Source organism: Pholis gunnellus, assembly GCF_910591455.1.
Source record: "Pholis gunnellus genome assembly, chromosome: 21".
NCBI classification, from domain to species: Eukaryota; Metazoa; Chordata; class Actinopteri; order Perciformes; family Pholidae; genus Pholis; species Pholis gunnellus.
The window spans coordinates 552,137-571,124 of NC_136548.1; the positions used below are offsets into that span (position 1 = coordinate 552,137).

General features: G+C 42.7%; 1 protein-coding gene across 1 annotated transcript in view; it reads right to left on the reverse strand.

The window, feature by feature from the left end:
• The window catches only part of reep3b (receptor accessory protein 3b), a 37,464-nt gene that overhangs the window by 4,169 nt on the left and 14,307 nt on the right, over nt 1-18,988 (reverse strand). Inside the window, exons 3-7 of the mRNA XM_079182436.1 lie at nt 15,613-15,689; nt 14,190-14,310; nt 13,969-14,082; nt 6,421-6,586; nt 15-145 (exon numbers count right to left, since the gene is read on the reverse strand). Of these exons, the coding sequence (XP_079038562.1) occupies nt 15-145; nt 6,421-6,586; nt 13,969-14,082; nt 14,190-14,310; nt 15,613-15,689 (609 nt within the window). The remainder of the gene's footprint in view (nt 1-14; nt 146-6,420; nt 6,587-13,968; nt 14,083-14,189; nt 14,311-15,612; nt 15,690-18,988) is intronic.

Consider the following 18,988-nt stretch of genomic DNA (forward strand, 5'->3'; position numbering starts at 1 on the left):
CCGGGAACACTTACGTCTCTGCGGACTCTGGATCGTGTGATCTTGACACTCTGCGATCGTCTCAGTCCTTTCTGAGTGACGGCCTCGTCTTCAGAGAAGATTGCCTCGGCCTCTTCATCAGTCCTCTCCTCCTGGTCATAATAGTCTGAAAAACACACACACACATCAGCACTCACTGAAACACAGACTCAGTATTTCAGACGCCATGTGTGAATAACTGAGCCTGTAAGGATGAACACGTCTCACAAATGTACAGGCTGAATAAGTAAAGGTTCTGTTCCATCTCCCTGCTCCTGTGATTGGTGGAGATAATAAAGTGCTCACTACCAGTGAGGGGTGCAGTGTTTTTCTTTGAGACTTGAATGGAGGAGGGTAGGGATGCCCCCCCGAAACCCCGTTCTAAATTAGTAAAACCCGGAGTATCGAGGTCCTGAGTTAACGGTTCTGCTATCGGTACTGTAGAAGTTTAGCGTCTCAAGTCATGCTTCTCACACACACACACACACACACACACGCACACGCACACGCACACACACACACACACACACACACACACACACACACACACACACACACACACACACACACACACAGTACAGCGTGAGACTCACATCATGGCAGAGAGAAGAAAAAGATTCAAAGTGAGGCTACATTTGACTCCAGTAGAGGCTGAGAACTCTCGTTGTCACAAATGTAATAAAACCCTCACAAGAAAAAAGAGGAAACATCAGTTTATCACAACATGTGACCAACAAGCTGAATATTAATCTGCACAAACGATCAGTTTTCTACTGTTTGGGGAGCAGCCATCCATCCTGGTCCACTGCCGGTAACGTTAGCGATGTCAGAAGAGCAGGCTAATCAATGAAAGCTAATCGCTCAGCTCATTGTTTAGCTGTGACTGTATTTCAAGGATTTTGGAGCGTTTTGTATTGATGCTCAAGAAAGACTATTTGTTTAAATACAACAATAATAAAGCAATGTTGATTATTTTCTTAATTATTTGTCTTTTTTTCCTCATAATATCATCAAAAAGAACCGCTAAGACTGTCATTATAATAGTATTGACAAAATCATATCCATACTCATCCCTACTGGATTGTATTTTAGCATCTTAAGTATCAAGTCTACCTCGCTAAATTAGTGCAGAAAGAGTCTGTGCTGTTTAACAGGACAGACAGCACGGACATTAGAACGTGGCACAAAGACAGGAGAAAGACAGAAAAAGAAAATTAAAAAATGGTTAAATTAAAGATGGAATGACAGAAAAAAGCATGATAGTATTGCACACACTGACCTCGAAATAAAATAGTGACAATGAAAGTACATTTGCTGAATTTGATGGATGGTTACATACTGTGATCACAGGCCTGTGTAGAGAGGAGAAGGGAGGCAGCCGGTCCAGCAGAGGTCAGCAGACACCCAGCAGAGCCACCGCTGCCTCCCTGTGTGGTTCTCCTCATAGAAACACAACAGCTAGAGCGGTGTCACGAGGAGGACACACTTTAGCAGCATGATTAGAGGATCGTCACTACAGATTCCTCAAACAAGAGGGATTTCTGTTCAAATCAGGATGATGATGATATCCTGTTGATCGAATTTAGCTTCATTCATTTGCACTGCATGGCTTTCACTTCAATACACATCGTTTCATTTATAACAAACCGACTGCTTTAACATCACAAAGTCACATTTCCATGTTTAGCTGCCTTCTTTCTAAAAAAACAAACCTATCATTAGCCCTAATGCAAATGTTCACTAATGTGCCACTGTTACACACATCAAGAGCATTTCTGGAGAAATCCATGAACACCCCAATTCATTTTAATGCATTTTCAGTTCAGATTCAAAAAGAAAAATAGAAGTGAACTCCAGCAGCAGCACACGCTCTCCAGCATCCTAGCGTGCTCTGACCAGGTGTGCTGAATGATCACCTGATCACAGAGCTGTGGTAGATTGTCTCTTTTAGCATAGCTAACGCTAAGCTCTATGTGTTGTGCCATGTGCACACACTCTGGCACCTGCGCGAGAATTGGAGAGATGCTGTGAAAAAACACTACCAGGTTCTGATGGATGAACTGAAACAAAGTAAACATGTGATGGCAGCAGTATGGAAGCCATTCAGAAGGGTTTTTTATAGTCGGAAAGGGATCAATGGACCAATGGTATTCATTGATAATCTAATTGTTATAATTACTCTGTTCCTTAAATTTCAAACTTGTTTCCTTGTGATGGACAATTTGTGGACTGTTTCTTATCTTGGTACGATTGTTGTGGACCACTTGTAGAAGAGAGGAAATGTATTCTTGTATGGTTTCCTGCATGAGGGACAACATTGTTACCTAAAGTATTACCACCTGGTCGCGTTCTGTCAGCATAAACCCTCTGCCCCGGCAGTATTGGTGTCCATCAGTGTTTTCTAAAGCCGAGCTAGTGTTTGAACAGCGACGTGTTTTCCATTTGTTCTGGTTCTAGCTCCCGCTGCTGCTGCTGCTGTTGTCACATCTGGAGTCAATTAGAGAAAACCTCCCACTCTCCAGAGCTGGAAGCAACGTTTCCCTTCCCCAGAGGAAGCGGGGCGGGATGAGACGGAGGCTAGCTTCACACGAGATCTCACATTCCAACACAGGATCAAAAATACCCTCTGTATACTGTCTGTGATGGTCAAATGGGAAACAGAATTCATCACAAACGGGCAAAAACACTCGAGAGCCTCGTTTTTTAGGTCTATTGATTAAAGATTCCAGTCCTGCTACTTCATCTCTGCAGCTGTAACTACCGCTCGTCTCAGACCCATGCGGTCCAACATCTCCCAGCCTGCTTGGCTCCCACCACACTGAGGAAACACAGGAACGACATGTTCCACAGTAATGTTCCAGGGTGGAATCTAAATGATCTGTCTGGACTGTGGAGAACAAATTCAAGTCATTCCAGTCATTCCAGCAAATCACTAGTCTATTCTGTGTAGAACTCTCCAATTTCCTGTCATGTCGAGAGCTTAGGGCTTTATTAAGCAGCACTCAGCCAACAGCAGAGACCTGGAGCAGCCTGTCCTACCACAATGTTGGATTCTTTCCGTTTCACCAGAAGAAGAAAAAAGGGACAACCTTGTGTTTTCTTGTTCTGGTATATTTATATTGTCTCAACCTGCTGTTGAGCTTTATCTTCATTCTAAAACACACTTCTCATGGAACGCTCCATAAACACACGTCAAAATCCACCTGTGAACTCTACACCTGATGTATCTTTGGACATCTTTGGGGGGGCATTGTGTTTTCTTCTTCTCAAACTCTGAAGCTCACAGACCTCAATCGTTCTATATCTGAGTATGCTTTCATCTTTTGTTACCTCAAATAACAGAACACAGCTAAACTGAAGAAGATCAAAAAAGTTTGACATTGCAAACTAAATAGTTTTCACTGATCATTTATCGAGTAGCAGCAGCTTTTTCCACTTTGCAATATTTAAACACAAAATCTCTTGACTTTGTTACGCAGATGATACATGCCAGTGCAATGACTCCATCTTTCCTGAATGTCTGGATGATATATAACAATCCAATCCACCTCATTAAACCCATTCCTAAGAAGAAGTGTAGTGATCCAGTTTCTTTCTCTGAATTTACGTTGAAAAATGTGTCTTAATGTTGTTTGATATTCTCTTTTAGCCAATGTATTTGTTTTAGCCCTAGACATACAAAATTATTATACGGTTTATTTATAGCATCGAAAGCAAACTGCTGGTCAAAATGTTAATTAAAAAAAATAAAGCAGATTGATCACTTTGATCAATTAGTGATCTGCTGTTAAGAATGAAAAATCATTGTGACCTTGGGGGATTTAAGACGCCGGCCATGTAATTGCAGCATCCCCTCTGGACACCTCTGTTTCATGTTGTCACCTCTGTCGTCGCTCTGCTGTATTCTCTGATTAAGTCAAAATATTCCCCAAAAATACTTTTGAAAAAAGGGATTGCTCCAAAAACATGTTAGTGGACAATGCAATACATCGGTGCAATGTTCTTAGTGCATACCAAGGACAGCGGATTCATCTGAGAGAGTGCCAATATTCAACGAAGAAACTACATTTGTTGGGGACTATTTTCAGCGGCGGATTATTCCACACTTGGTGCTCTAGTGAGTATTTGTGGCAGCAGGACGGTGTGTGTGGGACTGAGTGAAAATAAACTACATTGTGTGTTCATGGTAATGACGGAACATGTCATCCGGTGCAACGGTGTGGCTCACTGATGTGTTTAGTAGTTTCTGGAGAACAATGGAGTTCTATGACACAAAGCAAGAAGATATTTTAGGTTTTGATGCACACACAACACATGTAAGTGGATACATTCATTGGTGGGATTTGTTGACAGTAAGATAAATATGGAATATCAATAGAGTTATCCTTTGAGTCTTAGGTTTAACAAAACATTAATCTGGAGAAAACCATTGTCGCCTGAGAGCTGAGGACCTCCAACATGACCACAAGAGGGTGTGTGATAGCCTCCACAGCAGTGATGACCATATGAAAGAGAGCAGTTGGAGGATAAGAACATCTCTTCCTCCCTTCATCTCTGCCGGGTGGCTGAGCTGCATACGTAATCCAGCCTTTCCCTCTCTCAGTATGCTCATGTTGTCCACCAGCCCTCGCTTCCCTCCGTCCCTCCGTCCATCCACCTCTTCTTCTTCCAATTCACTCCCTCTCCATCCATCCCTTACATCTTCACTCTCCTCCTATACATTTATCTCAGTTGTCTCCTCCACCCCCATCCCCCTACTCTCTCCCTCTCCACGCCTCACTGGCTGTGTGTGTGTGTTGCAGAGAAAGATAGACAGAAGGAACACAGAGAGAGTGTGTGTGTGTTTGACATTCCACCAGCATCCCACTCAACCTCATCTCATCCCCTCTGTCTGCTGGGAAGTCATCTCACACACACACACACACACACACACACACACACACACACACACACACACACACATACGCAGACGCACTCACTCACACACATGCACACATTGACATGCCAGCCAGCCTGCAGATCTCATCGAAGAAAAGAAGAGAGGCTAGAAGGGAAGGAAGACTACAAAGACAAAGCGATAAACATAAAAGCAAAGATATTCAGCTGATGTGGCTAATTGACACAACCACAGTGATATTGATAGCATAGTCTGTGTGTCTTAAGTTAGGAAAAATATTCGGGGTGTTTTGCCTAAAATTGTCTATATTTGCACTATTTTTACAAACCGAATTATGGACAAAGAAACCTTTCCCGAGGTTAGGCTGATATCAAATCACTGTGTTACAGTCTCGACTCCGGCAATCCTCTATAATCAGTGGTGTTGCTCCTGAATTACTTTGGTTTCTCATTTTGTTAGGCTTTTTCCCAGTTTCTCCCAGGTCATCTTATCAAACAAATAAAAAAGGGAGTAATGTAGCGTACATTTGTTGATAGCACACATATGTCTTCTTATTCTTGTTACTATTTAGCATAAACTACTCCCACGGATCTTATCATGCTTTGGGTGATGGATACAAATACTCTTTTGCCATGGAGTCAGTGAGCTAACAGCTATTCCTATATTTGGCATCTATTTGGTTACACTTTTTAGAGAATCTGCACCGCTTCCGTCAGTTGCTGTTTAAACTGGAAGCAGGGTTGTACACACAGCAATCTAATCTAATACTGGAGAAAATGTCTAAACGCGGTGGTTGTGAGGAATGTCTAGGATTGCTAAGTGGATTTAAGTGGAAGTGTATTCTCAATGGACATCTATATCGCTGGAAAGAGCATGTGTCCCTGGTTGTGTGCGAGCTTTACCGCAAACTATGAAAATCAGGTTCTACGCTTTTCATCTTCTTTAAAATGTAGGATTGCCTTCATGTTTGAAGTTTGTACGTAGTTATATTTATTACCTGGCTAGATCCACATACACATTCCTATTGATCATTCCTAAATCTACGATGAAGACTATGGCTGACCAGGCTTTGGCCACCCAGGCCCAAAGACAACATGCCCCATGAGAGCCGGCTCTCGAGCCGTCTATTTACACTATTCTATTGTGTATAGAACACTTTAGCGTATCACATATTTGATCCCCTTTTATGTGAAGCGCACGGTGACCCCTTTGGTCTCAATCTCTAGTTCAAGTCTTCTTCAATACAGCATGATGTTCATTTAGTAAATGATGGTCCATTTAGAGTCAAATAGACCCTAAAGAGGAGTATGCTTTAGGGCGGGGCTACTTTGTGATTGACCTGTCGCAACCAGAGCCGTATATGGCGTCTCTACACAACTCGCCTGCAGTCCAAATATGGTCACTGGTTGCAAAAGCCAAGATGGCGACGGCCAAAACACCAATCTCGAGGCTTCATAATTTTGAATACCGTGATACCATTACACCATGTGTGTGTGCGCGCGTACCATCTCCGTCTGCAGCGTCTGTGCTCTGAGATCTCCTGATGGCCGGGTTGGCTGAGCGGGAGCTGTACTGGTAGAGTTGGTTTCCTTCTCCGTCGTCCTGCTGGCTAATCTGTGTGAGGTCGTGCATACTCAGGCTACGAAGCTTCTCTGTGATGGCGCCCTGACCCTGTGTGACACACACACACACACACACACACACACACACACACACACACACACACAAACACACACGTCAATACTACATCAGCAGCAAACAGCACTTCAGACCTCTCAAGAGAACCAAAGAACAAGATCCAACACACTGATGATGTGAGTGTCTGACTGAACCCTAACTACCAACTACTCCTTCCACATCTACAGACAGAGAAAGGTCGGGCGGTTCCAACTGAATATTGTTATTGTGTGTCATCTACACTGATTCTACATTAGAACTAGTTTGACATATTATGTAGTTTACAACATTGTGCACTGATCAGTATCTGTCCATTGACTTTACCAGTGCTCAGAGAACTGATGAGGCAAATCAATAAAGCTCACTCCAAATTCACCACTGAAGAACATAAAAGGCTTTGATCATTATTATTAACAAGAAACCAACATTCTACAATGATGAAGACATCGCCATGGAAACAGTTCACAAAATGAGCAACAGCAACAAGGGAGGAACAAAAATCAGAAACAGGAAGAATATGTCAAGTGTTATCATGAAATGAAAGGTTTAAACAGGTAAAAAAAAATCCTCCAATTAAGGGATATGAATTAAGAACAACTAGATTGTAAACAATGAGGTTAATGTGTTTGCAAATGCTAAATTATGTATTATTTATTTCAACACTAAGAACAAGTGCACCAATAAACACCAAGATGTATTTTCAGCAACCAGGTCTGGTAAACGAATAGAAAATCAAAGGATGGGGAAACATGGTGTCATGGGATAATAGTGCTGGTATGAAATAGAAAATTCTGTCCATGCTGCTTACACTGACTGGTTTTATCTCCCAGAGTAGCCTGATGAAGCACACAAACCCTGAAGAAAGAAGGACGTCAGTACAGAGAGAGAAAAAGAGAAACAAAGTCACAAGAAGGTTAGCTAGTGGGCAAGCTGGGGCAGAACCACACAACATCATCCTGACCAGATAATAATCAAAGAATAGAAACCACACAGCCCACGACAGGCTTCTCAGTTCACACCATAATAAGCATTACGCCAGAAATATCCCATAGACCAGGCCTGGCCAACTTGTGTTTTTTTAATGTGCGTGTTCGCTTCGCTTGAGTTCAATGTGGTATTTTCGTCAAACGCGCATGTGCGTGGGATGAAACACTTCAAAGTTTCCCAGTAGGAGCAAGATCATTTAAGTAAACAATTTGTGTCAAGTTCGCTCTCAAAATGGCAGGGAGAAAATGCACAGCAAAACGAAAATATGAAGATGAACACAGGATGCTTTTAACAGAGTGGGATAATAACAGAGTTTATATTTTTTTGTTGAACGTAATGGCAAGCCATTCTGCCTTATATGTCAGGCGTCATTAGCGCATTTCAAAGCTTCAAATCTTCAGCGCCACTTCAGCTCACTTCATGCTAACATCGACCAGGAATTTCCAAAAGGGACTGAACTTTGCAAGCACTTTGAAAAGTCAGGCAGAAAAGCAGATACAGTTTTTCCAAAAATGTACGAAGCACTCAGAGACTGTAACGCTTGCATCGTATCAACTGGCTTGGAACATTGCACGGGCCAAAAAGCCATACAATGAAGGGAAGTTTGTTAAAAATGCCTCTGTGACGTTGTTGAAATCTTGTCTCCTGAAAACAACAAACTAAAACGAATGGTATCAGACGTCCAACTGTCCCGCTACACTGTTGAACACAGAATATCAGACATTAACACGGCTATTGAATCACAGTTGCACTCTGACCTTCAAGCATGTGAGTATTTTAGTGTCGCATTGGATGAGAGTTGTAACATACAAGACAAGCCTCAGTTGGCAATATTTGCACGGTCTGTGTCAAACGATTGTTTGATCAAAGAAGAACTGATATTGTGCCATTAAAAGACAGAACCCGTGGCATAGATGTGATACAATGATGGCTGCATTTGCGAAAGCAAATCTGCCCATACCAAAACTAACTGCAATAACCACGGATGGAGCGCCAGCCATGATCGGATCTGTGAACGGGCTTGTGGGGCTGTGCAAAGCTGGTGCAAAGTGTGTTCGCGTTTGTCAACAAACTGAAGCTGTTTAAGGCGCATATTCAAAAGGGAGATTTAACGCATTTTCCCACTCTGCTAAAAGCCAGCGGGCAAGTCACCAGCGCCGCCCTGAATAAGCAAAGAGCCAGATATGCAACATTGGTTGAAAACCTGCACGAAAGCTTTGTGGCCCGGTTCCGTGATCTACAACTGAAAAGGCCACAGATTACGTTCCTCGTCGACCCATTTAACGCCGAGACGGACTGTTTGAAAGCCCCGATAGTCACAGATGAGGCTGCGGCTGAGTTAGAGATGATCGATCTTTGTGAGGAGGACCAACTCAAACCTGCTTTAAGGGACGGGACCATTGAGTTCTGGAAAAGTGTGCCAATGAAAAAATACCCCAATGTCAAACGGGCTGCGCTTAAGATACTGTCAATGTTTGGGTCAACATACGTCTGCGAGTCTGTTTTCTACCGTGAAACACGTGAAATCAAAGCATCGATCTGTTCTGACTGACACCCATGTGAAAGAATTGCTTCGAGTGGCAACAACGGAATACAAGCCAGATTTGAAGAGGATTGTTCAAGGCAAGGAATGCCAGAAGTCCCACTAAGTAACATGCATAGTAAAAGAAAAACACTATTGTAAATTATTATATTTTTGTTTGTGGACTTGGTTGAAGTGAGAGTTTGTCTGTGTGAGACAGTGCACACAATGTTCATTGTTGAAAATGACTGGCCTGTGGTCTTAGGAGTCAATTTCTGTCATTATCATGTTGGTGTGTGACCTTTACAATAAATCTGGCTGAGCAAAGGTATGTGTGTGTGTGAGGAAGGGATAGGGTGAGGTTCATGTGTATGATGTGTATCATGTGTATGATGTGGCTCTTTGCGGTAACACAGTAAAAAATGTGGCTCTTGGTCTCTGACTGGTTGGCCACCCCTGCCATAGACCGAGGCTGTGTAGCAGCAGAAATGCGTGTGCCACCTAATCCCGCCCTACTGTGCTGTGATTGGCTAGTGCTCGTAACCTCGATGCGTCTTTGGATGCTATGCGGAATTATGAGTGACAACTTTTTCAGCTCTTTCCTGTAACCAATGTAGCATGAAAGCACGGTGGTTTTAGCAAGCTGGCTAGCTAGTTAACTAGCCTCTAACTGAGTAAAAATAAACAACAGAATTCTCTAGCCACACACTCTTATCGAAAGGAAAGCACATTGTCATCCCCAGATGAGGGACAATTTGGTTTAGCTCAATTTCTGAAAGCAGTGTAGATTTAAGCATGGTGGTACAGCTAGTTAGCCTGCTAACAAGCCAGCCGCTAAATGACTCAAATTTAACAACTTCATCAAAAAACTCTTTGCACATTGCTATCACCAAATAATCACAACAAAGAAGTACTAACCAATCACAGCATAGTAGGGCGGGACCAGGTGCAACAGGAACATGCCTTTTAATGACCTTCAATCATTTCAAAACAAAGAACAGGACTAGTTGTATCAGCTATCCATAAATTCATGACTAGTTTCAGACGAGTGATTAACAAAATCAGGTTCCAACATTAAAACATCAGAAATGTCTCAGGACAGTTTCTAGGAAATATCCAGAACGCGGTCCAATAAATAGCAACAACTACGTCAACCTGAAGTCACTGTAGCATCACTGGCTAGCATGATGTCCAAAACTGACTGTTCGAGGCACAAAAAACAAACAAATATGAATAAAGGTAATTATTTCATTTATGTCTGAATACATGGGTTGGTAGTATAATAATGATTTACTCAGTTAGTAACATTTTGTTTTGTAATGTTTAGGTATGTTGTATTATTTTTGTGAATTGTTATTAACCCGGGTGGCACAGTGCCGGTTAGGTTCATCTGCGACTCTACCTGTCCAGGGTGGGGTGTACTGGCTGCGGGGGTGTCACGTGGGCCTGACCAGAGGTGAGCCTCGACACCGTTATCGCTCACACACCAGAGAGCACAGCAACAACGGCAACAATTGATGTACTTGCATGATTCTTGCACCCACGTGCTTGAATGCGTTTATTGTATTTGCTTGGGATAAAAGCATCAGCTAAATAAATGTAATATACTGTAATTGAAGAGAGCGGTAAGGACAGGACAGGTCTGCTTCTTCACACCTGTGGAGGCTTTACAGATGCAGTTTAGATGAGCCTCAGGCTACATGCACATCAGTATGCACATGAGAGGGTGGTGCATACAGCAGCTGGAAATGTGTGAGTTTCTTACTCAATAAATGCCAAAAAGCCTGAGATGCATTTGTAAATCAAAAGCGTGGCTCCAGTCTCTGCTGAAATCTTTCAAAGTGCTCTCTGAGCGGTTCGCCTCAGTGTGTCGGCCAGGTTCAGACAGATGGATTTTATGTGCCATGCAGCTGGTTGCATTGTACAAGCCAAGGTTAATCAAATTCCGGCTTAAAACACACAAAGCTTTTAAGGGATTTGAAATAGCACTGTGACCTAAAATGGTGATGATAAAACATAGAGGGAGAGGAAATAAGAGAGAACCAACACAGAGAAAGGGAGGCAACAGAAATAAAAGGAATATAAGGGGAGAGACGACAACATGTTTCAGGCAGAGAAGAGGCAATAAAAAGAGCAAACAGAGCGTGGTAGAGAGAGACAGCATGAGATTAGAATGTTGGAGAGTGAGAGAAGCAGTGATTGATGGCAGCTTTAACGTTAGCAGAGAAAGCTAACGAGTCCCATACTGGTACCACTATAAGGACGCATACACTGCAATTTTCTTAGTTCACAGAGCCACTCCCTTGGCATTGATCCTTCTGATCCCAATCTCCTTTGTTCCAATATATATGAGCCTTAAATCATTCATTTCTTAGTGGTTTTATTAGATGGGACTCACAGAACACTTGGGCTAAATTAAAGTCCAACACAAAGAGTACCAGTGGGCCAAGTTCTCAAAGGAGGATGTTTGAAGAGCTTGTGAACTAGTGGAGAAGGTATACTTGATTAATACCGCAAGGAGAAATTACATTTTTTACTGTAATTAATTAATATATATATATATATATATATATATATATATATATATATATATATGTATTCAGTGCCTTGCTCAAGTCAGCTGTGGCATGTAAAGTTAGCATGTATTCTAGCATGCATTTTGTTTACTTGCCACACTGAGCCGCGGAAGTAAATTGGCTGAATGGGCAGAATATGCCGTTTTGTGAGCTGAACTGAAAACTATGGAAACCATGAGAACCTTGAGAACTGCCTTTGCAAAAGCAGCACCGTGTTTTTCTCGCAAGCCAATCAGAGCAGACTGGGCTGTTTCAGGGTGGGGGCCTTAAAGAGACAGGAGCTAAAACGGAGCGTTTCAGACCGAAGGTGACTCCAGGTACATTCAGACAGTCTGGGAAAAATTAAGTGTTTTCAACATTAAAGCATGTAAACATGTTCTAGTAGAAAACCAAAAATACAAGTATGAACCTGAAAATGAGCAGGATATGTCGCCTTTAAACTGGCATTGTGCCGGTCAGGTTTTGAAGCACACCTACTGTTTCATGTAAACATCACATCCCACGTATGGTCAAAACCAGAACAGGCCTCAAAACCAGGATACTAGTGCATGTAAGCGATCAAGTATTGCATGCTCCTTACTTCACAATCTTATCTGTCTTATTTAACCATGTTCTCAATCAAGCTAAATCTATGCTCGATAGCATCCGCTGTGAACTTTGAATAGTAGATGCCCACTGGCTGGGATTACCTCAGTGCAGTGAGGCCTTAGTCTACATCCATACTACTCCGTTTTCAAACAAAAAAACCTGAACATCACGTGACTCTTAAGTTAAGTTAGTATTTTTATTGTCATATACATATACACATACAATAAATTTGACCTCTGCATTTAACCCTTAGCTTATAGAGAGCAGTGGGCTGCTGAGAAGCGCCCGGGGAGCAGTTAGGGGTTCAGTGTCTTGCTCAGGGACACTTGGACACATGACACGTCCCAGCCAAGGATCGAACCGTAGGTTACCGGACAACCCTCTTAACCCAGTGTGCCACGGCCGCTCTTCACGTACACTGGGCATGCGCGTGGGTGTCGATGTAAACAGGAAGTAGATTGGTTGCTTAGTTAAAAAAAAATACGAAATAATCCCTAATAATAATTCCTCTATGAACTCAAACTGACACAGTTCGTGGAAAGTTTTAGAAGTTTTATTTTTCATACTTAGTTACAGCGCTGCAGGTCTCTCTCTCTCTCTCTCTCTCTCTCTCTCTTATCAAATTTACTTTAATATTAACACTTACACATAACAGTTTGCTTGATTATGGGTCCATAAATGTGGTCAACACACGTCTCTCACTCGTTTCCTCTGTGTTGTTGTCTGTTCTCACTCATAGCTCTGCTGGTGGCTTAACTATCTGCTAACCGCGACGTCAGACACCACTCCATAGGTCTGATAATGCCGCTGGACACAACAGCTGCTAGTAAAGACAACAAGGTCAGCATCGCCTGTAATCAGTTGTCCATGTTAAATTAACCTGGTAGTCAATCGGTTATCAATGTTGTCGTTTGTGAGCTTCTGGGTAAGGGTCACGTGATAGACATGTGACGAATCAGGGAAGGATACGTCAGGACTGCTAAGAACCAATCAAGTAGCAAACGCGGGTGTGGGCGTAATCTTATCCGTTTCCGACCGTCCACACGAAAACGCAACCCCGGAGTTTTGAAACGTATCTGTTTCCGGTTCTCTAAAACTCCGGCGTAGTGTGGACGCTCAGCGTAAACGTAGCAAAACATATGCGTTTTCAAATGGAAACGGAGTAATGTGGACATGGCCTTAGATAGGAGATCAGTAGGGATTATCTGACACACTCAGGTATTCACGCGATGCTGATGAAAACAGTTCACACACACACTTCATTTATACTGACTCTGAAGTTAAGATCGTATTCAGCATTGGCTGCAGCTTGTCGCGCAACTCTCCTGCATTCATTTACACACCGATCCCAGTACATCTGTGTGTGTGTGTTCTATGACGTGTGGCAGAGCGAGCCGAGTGAGTACATTCTGTGCCGACAGGTTGAATTTAGTGAAATAGTCTGCTGCTTTACTGAAGAGAGTACACCGTTTCTCACAAAGTCAGTCAGGACAGAGAATTAAGAAAATGCTATTCATTAAAGACCGAGATGCTAGGGAGTAGGGACAGAAAGCCGTGGTATTTATGGGAAATGTCTTAATTTGATTAAATACCAAAGAGTCATATATAGGCTACAAACTGCCGTTGGTAAATACAGAGCGACAGCTTTAGTAAATCAAAGATGAAAAAAGAAAGGAATGCAGAGAAGAGCCAGTGACACTTGCCTTGACAGCTGCAGTGACGGCGGCGGTGGCTGCTATGCTCAGTCCCTGCTTGCCAAAGTTCACCATGGTCTCGTAGCTCCTCTCTTTGGCCTGCACGATATACTCATCTATTTCCTGCAGGGGACACAATCAATAACTTCTCTAGCAGACAATTTTGAGTACAAAGTAGTGCAACTGTAAGATTCTGGACAGGAAATACGCATACGGATGGATGATCTTACCCTCTCTCTGGAGGACAGCAGAGGGTGCAGACACTTCCTGTAAATGAGACTTGCTCCTCTTGTGTAGGGGGACAGCAGCCAGATCACAAAGGCTATCTTCAGCTCATAGTACAGAGGAAACCTGGACATGTACATACACACACACACACACACACACACACACACACAGTTGGAGCATTCCAACATTAATAAGGGCTGGAACTTAATTTGGGCACAGCTCCCTAGGTCCAGATTATACAAATAAAGGATCGGAATGAGCAAACAAAAAAAGACTAGTTGGACAGTGCTTCAACCACCAAGTGCTTGTGCCACAAATTTTTGCTTTGGTTTCAAATGGTGTTTCTCACAACGCTATCTTTCGTGATTGGGGTTAGAGTGCCTGCACACTTATATTTGCAACTGGAGGAGTCGCCCCCTGTTGGTCAGTAGAGAGAATGCCAGTTTAAGACACTTCGGTATTGACTTCACTCGACAGAACCTGAGGTTGCCGCCTGCTGACAACATTATGGAAAGAAGCTACAGAGGAAATGTTGTTACATAGCACTGGGAAATGACTAATAGCATTTATTTTTTTTCTGAAAGGAACAGGGTGAAACGCAAACATATAATTGGTTGACGCATCAACGCGGCATTGGAGCGCTGAGAAAAGTTGAGACAAGCTCAACTTTTGATTTGTAGGGGTCAGCGGTTTGTAGCTTCATGTCAGCGGCTTCCATAGAAAAATGACTTGAAGAACGTTGCCTGTCGTTCGTAGCGTGAAGGCAGAAATGTTAAGACGTTCAACGTCATGGCTGAAAGCTTAGCTGACTTCAACTGTGTGGATGCGACAAGAGATTTCAGAACGAGACCCGTCCTTGAGCGAGACTTGGTTAGACACAACCACTTTAGTGGACGTACATTGATGGTGAGGATTTGCCCCGAGCGACTCCATTACAACTCCCTCAATATGTTGTAGTCCTCATTAGTCACTTAGACACAGAAACATGGGAGAGTAGGGTCCAGGATGAAAAATACCAAAGTTACCCTTTAAGGAGAAATTCTAATCTGTTAGGAAACGTTTTGACACAATATTTCTCCCAGCAGTGCTCTAGATTCTCCATGGAAACATAAACTTGTATGTTCACAGAAACCTGAAAAAAAAAAACTAACAATATCAGCCACACTTGTTGTCTGTCAAACATATTCTCCCATCTGTCATCCTCCTTACTACAAGGCCTTTCTAATACAATTGTTGACACTGGAATTACAACATGATTTATATCAGCAAGATCACTTCCACTGGGGATAGAATCTTCCCGTCACCAAAACACAGTGTACAAACCAGAGGAAAAGTTAAGATCACGATTAAGTAAGGTTGTGGCATGCCTATTTTTAAGTGTCATCTTAGTGACCATCTGTGTGTGTGTATATGTGTTTAACTCACCATGCCAGTGTGAGGTCGGTGATGGTCTCCACCACAGTGTAGAGGGCAAACACAATCCAGTACATCATCCATCGTACCTACACAGACACACACAAACAGAGAGCACACTGAGCAACAGAGCACCACACTTAAGAAAAGCACCATCTGCTTGATATGGAACAAAAAGCGCCCGAGACCTCTAAAAGGGACTTTCATTTTGTGTTGATTTTGGCAGACCATGTGGAATAAAGTGGTAGTGTTTCCCAGCACCCGAGTCATTTTTCTGCAGCAGACATTGCTACGCTCAGTCCGGGTTCTGGTTCTCCCGTGTCTTCCCCTCCCTTTAGCGGGCCCAGCAATACGGAGACCCAGCCACCGGGCGCTGAGGCCTCCTCCTCTAGCCGGAGCTTCTGACTGCAGGTGGAAGGCTGCCCGGTGGCACCGATCACAAGCATTAAGAATAACTACTCGCGGATGTTCTCATTCTCATATAGAGCCATCAGTACTGTTTCATAACCAAGTTCCTCACAGTAACTTTAAAATATTAACTTGCCAAAGGGCAAAATTCTACCTCAATCTCCAGCAAGGGCATTTAGAATGTCTGACACTTGCACTACTGTCTTTTCAAAATACATGAAAAGAAACAGCTTTATCGAACTTGCGCAGACTCCTAAACCCGGGATATGAACAAACAGTGACTTCTACCTTTACACCGCTACTAGGCAGAAAAATGTACAATACCACAAGAAATATCAGTGCCCTTAAAGTGCTACTGACAAAAAAAACAACAGCGTTCATGAAGTGAAAACACACTGTGATAGAGTTTAAGTTCTGAGACAAAAACACAGAAAACTCATACTCGCATCCCCTGCTTTATGGTCTGTGTGACTCTAAATGGACCATCATTTACTAAATGAACATCATGCTGTATTGAAGAAGACTTGAAACTAGAGATTGAGACCATAAACTCATGTTTACAATGTTTACTGAGGTAATAAATCAAGAGAGAAGTAGAGTCATTTTCTCATAGACTTCTATACAACCAGACGAGTCGCATACAAGTTCATTGAATGTAGGAGTGTCCTCCAGCTCCAGATGTTCTGGAAAGAGGGAAATTACAGAACATGTCGTTTCCATTGAAGACAAAATGTTTATTTCATACGTGTATAGATATATTTGATATGTTATGTACATAATTATTTAGTTACTTGTATGTGTTTATATGTTTTTTTCTCTTGTCTTTAATTAATTCTATTTAATATTATGTTTGTTAAAAGTCTCTTCTGTTGTGCGTGTTGAATGAGAGATTTCATAGATGTGTTTATTCAAATAAAAAGCCAATAGACATAGTTTTGAGAAAAAGAAAATACTTGGTAAGAGTTGCAGGATCTGAGGTTCATACTGATTTCTTCTCTTTCCTTTTACCCCGCACCTCTTTCCCTCGCAGGCCTGTCATCGTGAAACCGAGCTTCAGGATTTGATTGGATTTCTCTCTTTGCTTTCATGCTGGATTGTGCCGCCCTCGTTGCTCCCTCCGTCCCTCTTCGAGGGCTTTCCAGGCTCTTCTGCGCTGGATTTCCATATCAAAGCCGGCGGTAGACGGTGGCGGGCGGGCAGACGGTCACGTGACAGGCTAGTGGTATTAGCCAGTCCGACCGTTGCCGCATGACTGAGCACACACTGACACAAGCTAATGAAATGTCAGAGTGTGTGTGTGTGTGTGAGTGGGTGAGTGAGGGAGTAAAGTCTGCGTTTGAAAGAGGGAGAACAAGAGAGGGACACACAAAAACACACACTCACCTGAACACAAGCACAGACTCTCAGAATCACACACGTCTGCAGTCTGACTCACATTTGTGCTGGACTGGTTAATTGGTGACCTCATGGTGAAACCACACACACACACACACACACACACACACACACACACACACACACACACACACACACACACACACACACACACACACACACACACACACACACACACACACACACACACACACACACACACACACACACACACACACACACACAGAGAATGGTAAATGTAAAGAGGAGAGAGAGTGAAACTGAGCCAGTGAGACAGAGAGGACATCTAATTTCTACATTTCAACCCACTTGTGTGCCTCCACTGCTTCTGTCTCTCTTCAACGTCTCCCCTTTCATCTTCAACTTCATACCCCCTTCTCCTTCTCTCTCAGAGCAGGTTTGTTCTCTCCCTCTCTCCCTCTCTTCTTCATCTCATCAGCAGGGGAAGACATTAAGAGGTAACCTCAGTGAAATATACAGCAGCCATTGTGCTTTCCTGAGGCAATAGCAGACATTTACTGGCCCCGTCTCTGAATAACTGCTTTCCATTAAAAGAGAAAGGGGGAGAGAAAAACCTGACATCAGCTCTTTCCAGCCAAAGGGCCCAGTGCTAATGTTAAACTTGGTGGAGAGAGCGGGGCAGCAGAGAAGACTGACCAATAGGCTCAGCCAGTTTTATTCTGCGAAATAACTTTGAAATGAGCGGAATATTTTCTCGTTTAAATCGGCCAATAGTCTATAAGATGTAGCGAAATATGTTGTAAACAAGCTTAGTAATTGTCTTTGATGTCAATTCAAACCAGATTTCTTTTAAGTTTAGAAGGTATGATTTACATTTTGTTTCATATTTATTCTCACCATCTTCCTTGTTGACAGTTTTTGGTACACTTTATAAAAAGAAAATGAAGTTGAATGAAATCTTAAGTAAAGAGGTAAAAATGAAACACCAAAGCATGGTGCACATTTGTGTTGCAGCCATCACAACCTGTTCAATTCAAATTTCTTGTTTTGTCGAGCGATTGATCGACTTCTTGTTTCTGCACCCTAAGAGCATTAAAGCAAAGCACAACCCCATGGTGGATTGTCTCTGTGTCGATGTGGATTGTAAACATGTATTAAATGACCCTTCAGCTGTTGTGTGCACATCTTTAATGTCTCAGACATTATACTCTCACAGGCATTTGGGAACTACTGTAGATGGTGCTGAGCGCCTACCTGAGCCATGAGTGAGGGCTGGATATAGTCCAGGACCAGACATAGACAAAGGATGCATACACAGTTCTGTTTAAACTACATTTGGTGTCTGCATACACAAGAGAGTCCTGTCATTCCCACCACTCTGCTGCTCTGCTGTTTTACATTAAAAGGCCATCATCCCTCCCTTTCCTGGTAGACGTTTTATTCTGAAACATGTGCAGGAAGTTTTGAGCCCCATTGAGAGCAGCTTTAAAGAGACTGCAAAAAAACAGATATAATTGGTGAAAGAAATCTTTAAAAAGTGAAAATGTTCTCTGCAGAGTGGAAAGAACAACTCATCCAACTATAAAGCCAGAAATCTCTGTTCTTCGCATATCTCGCAAAGCAC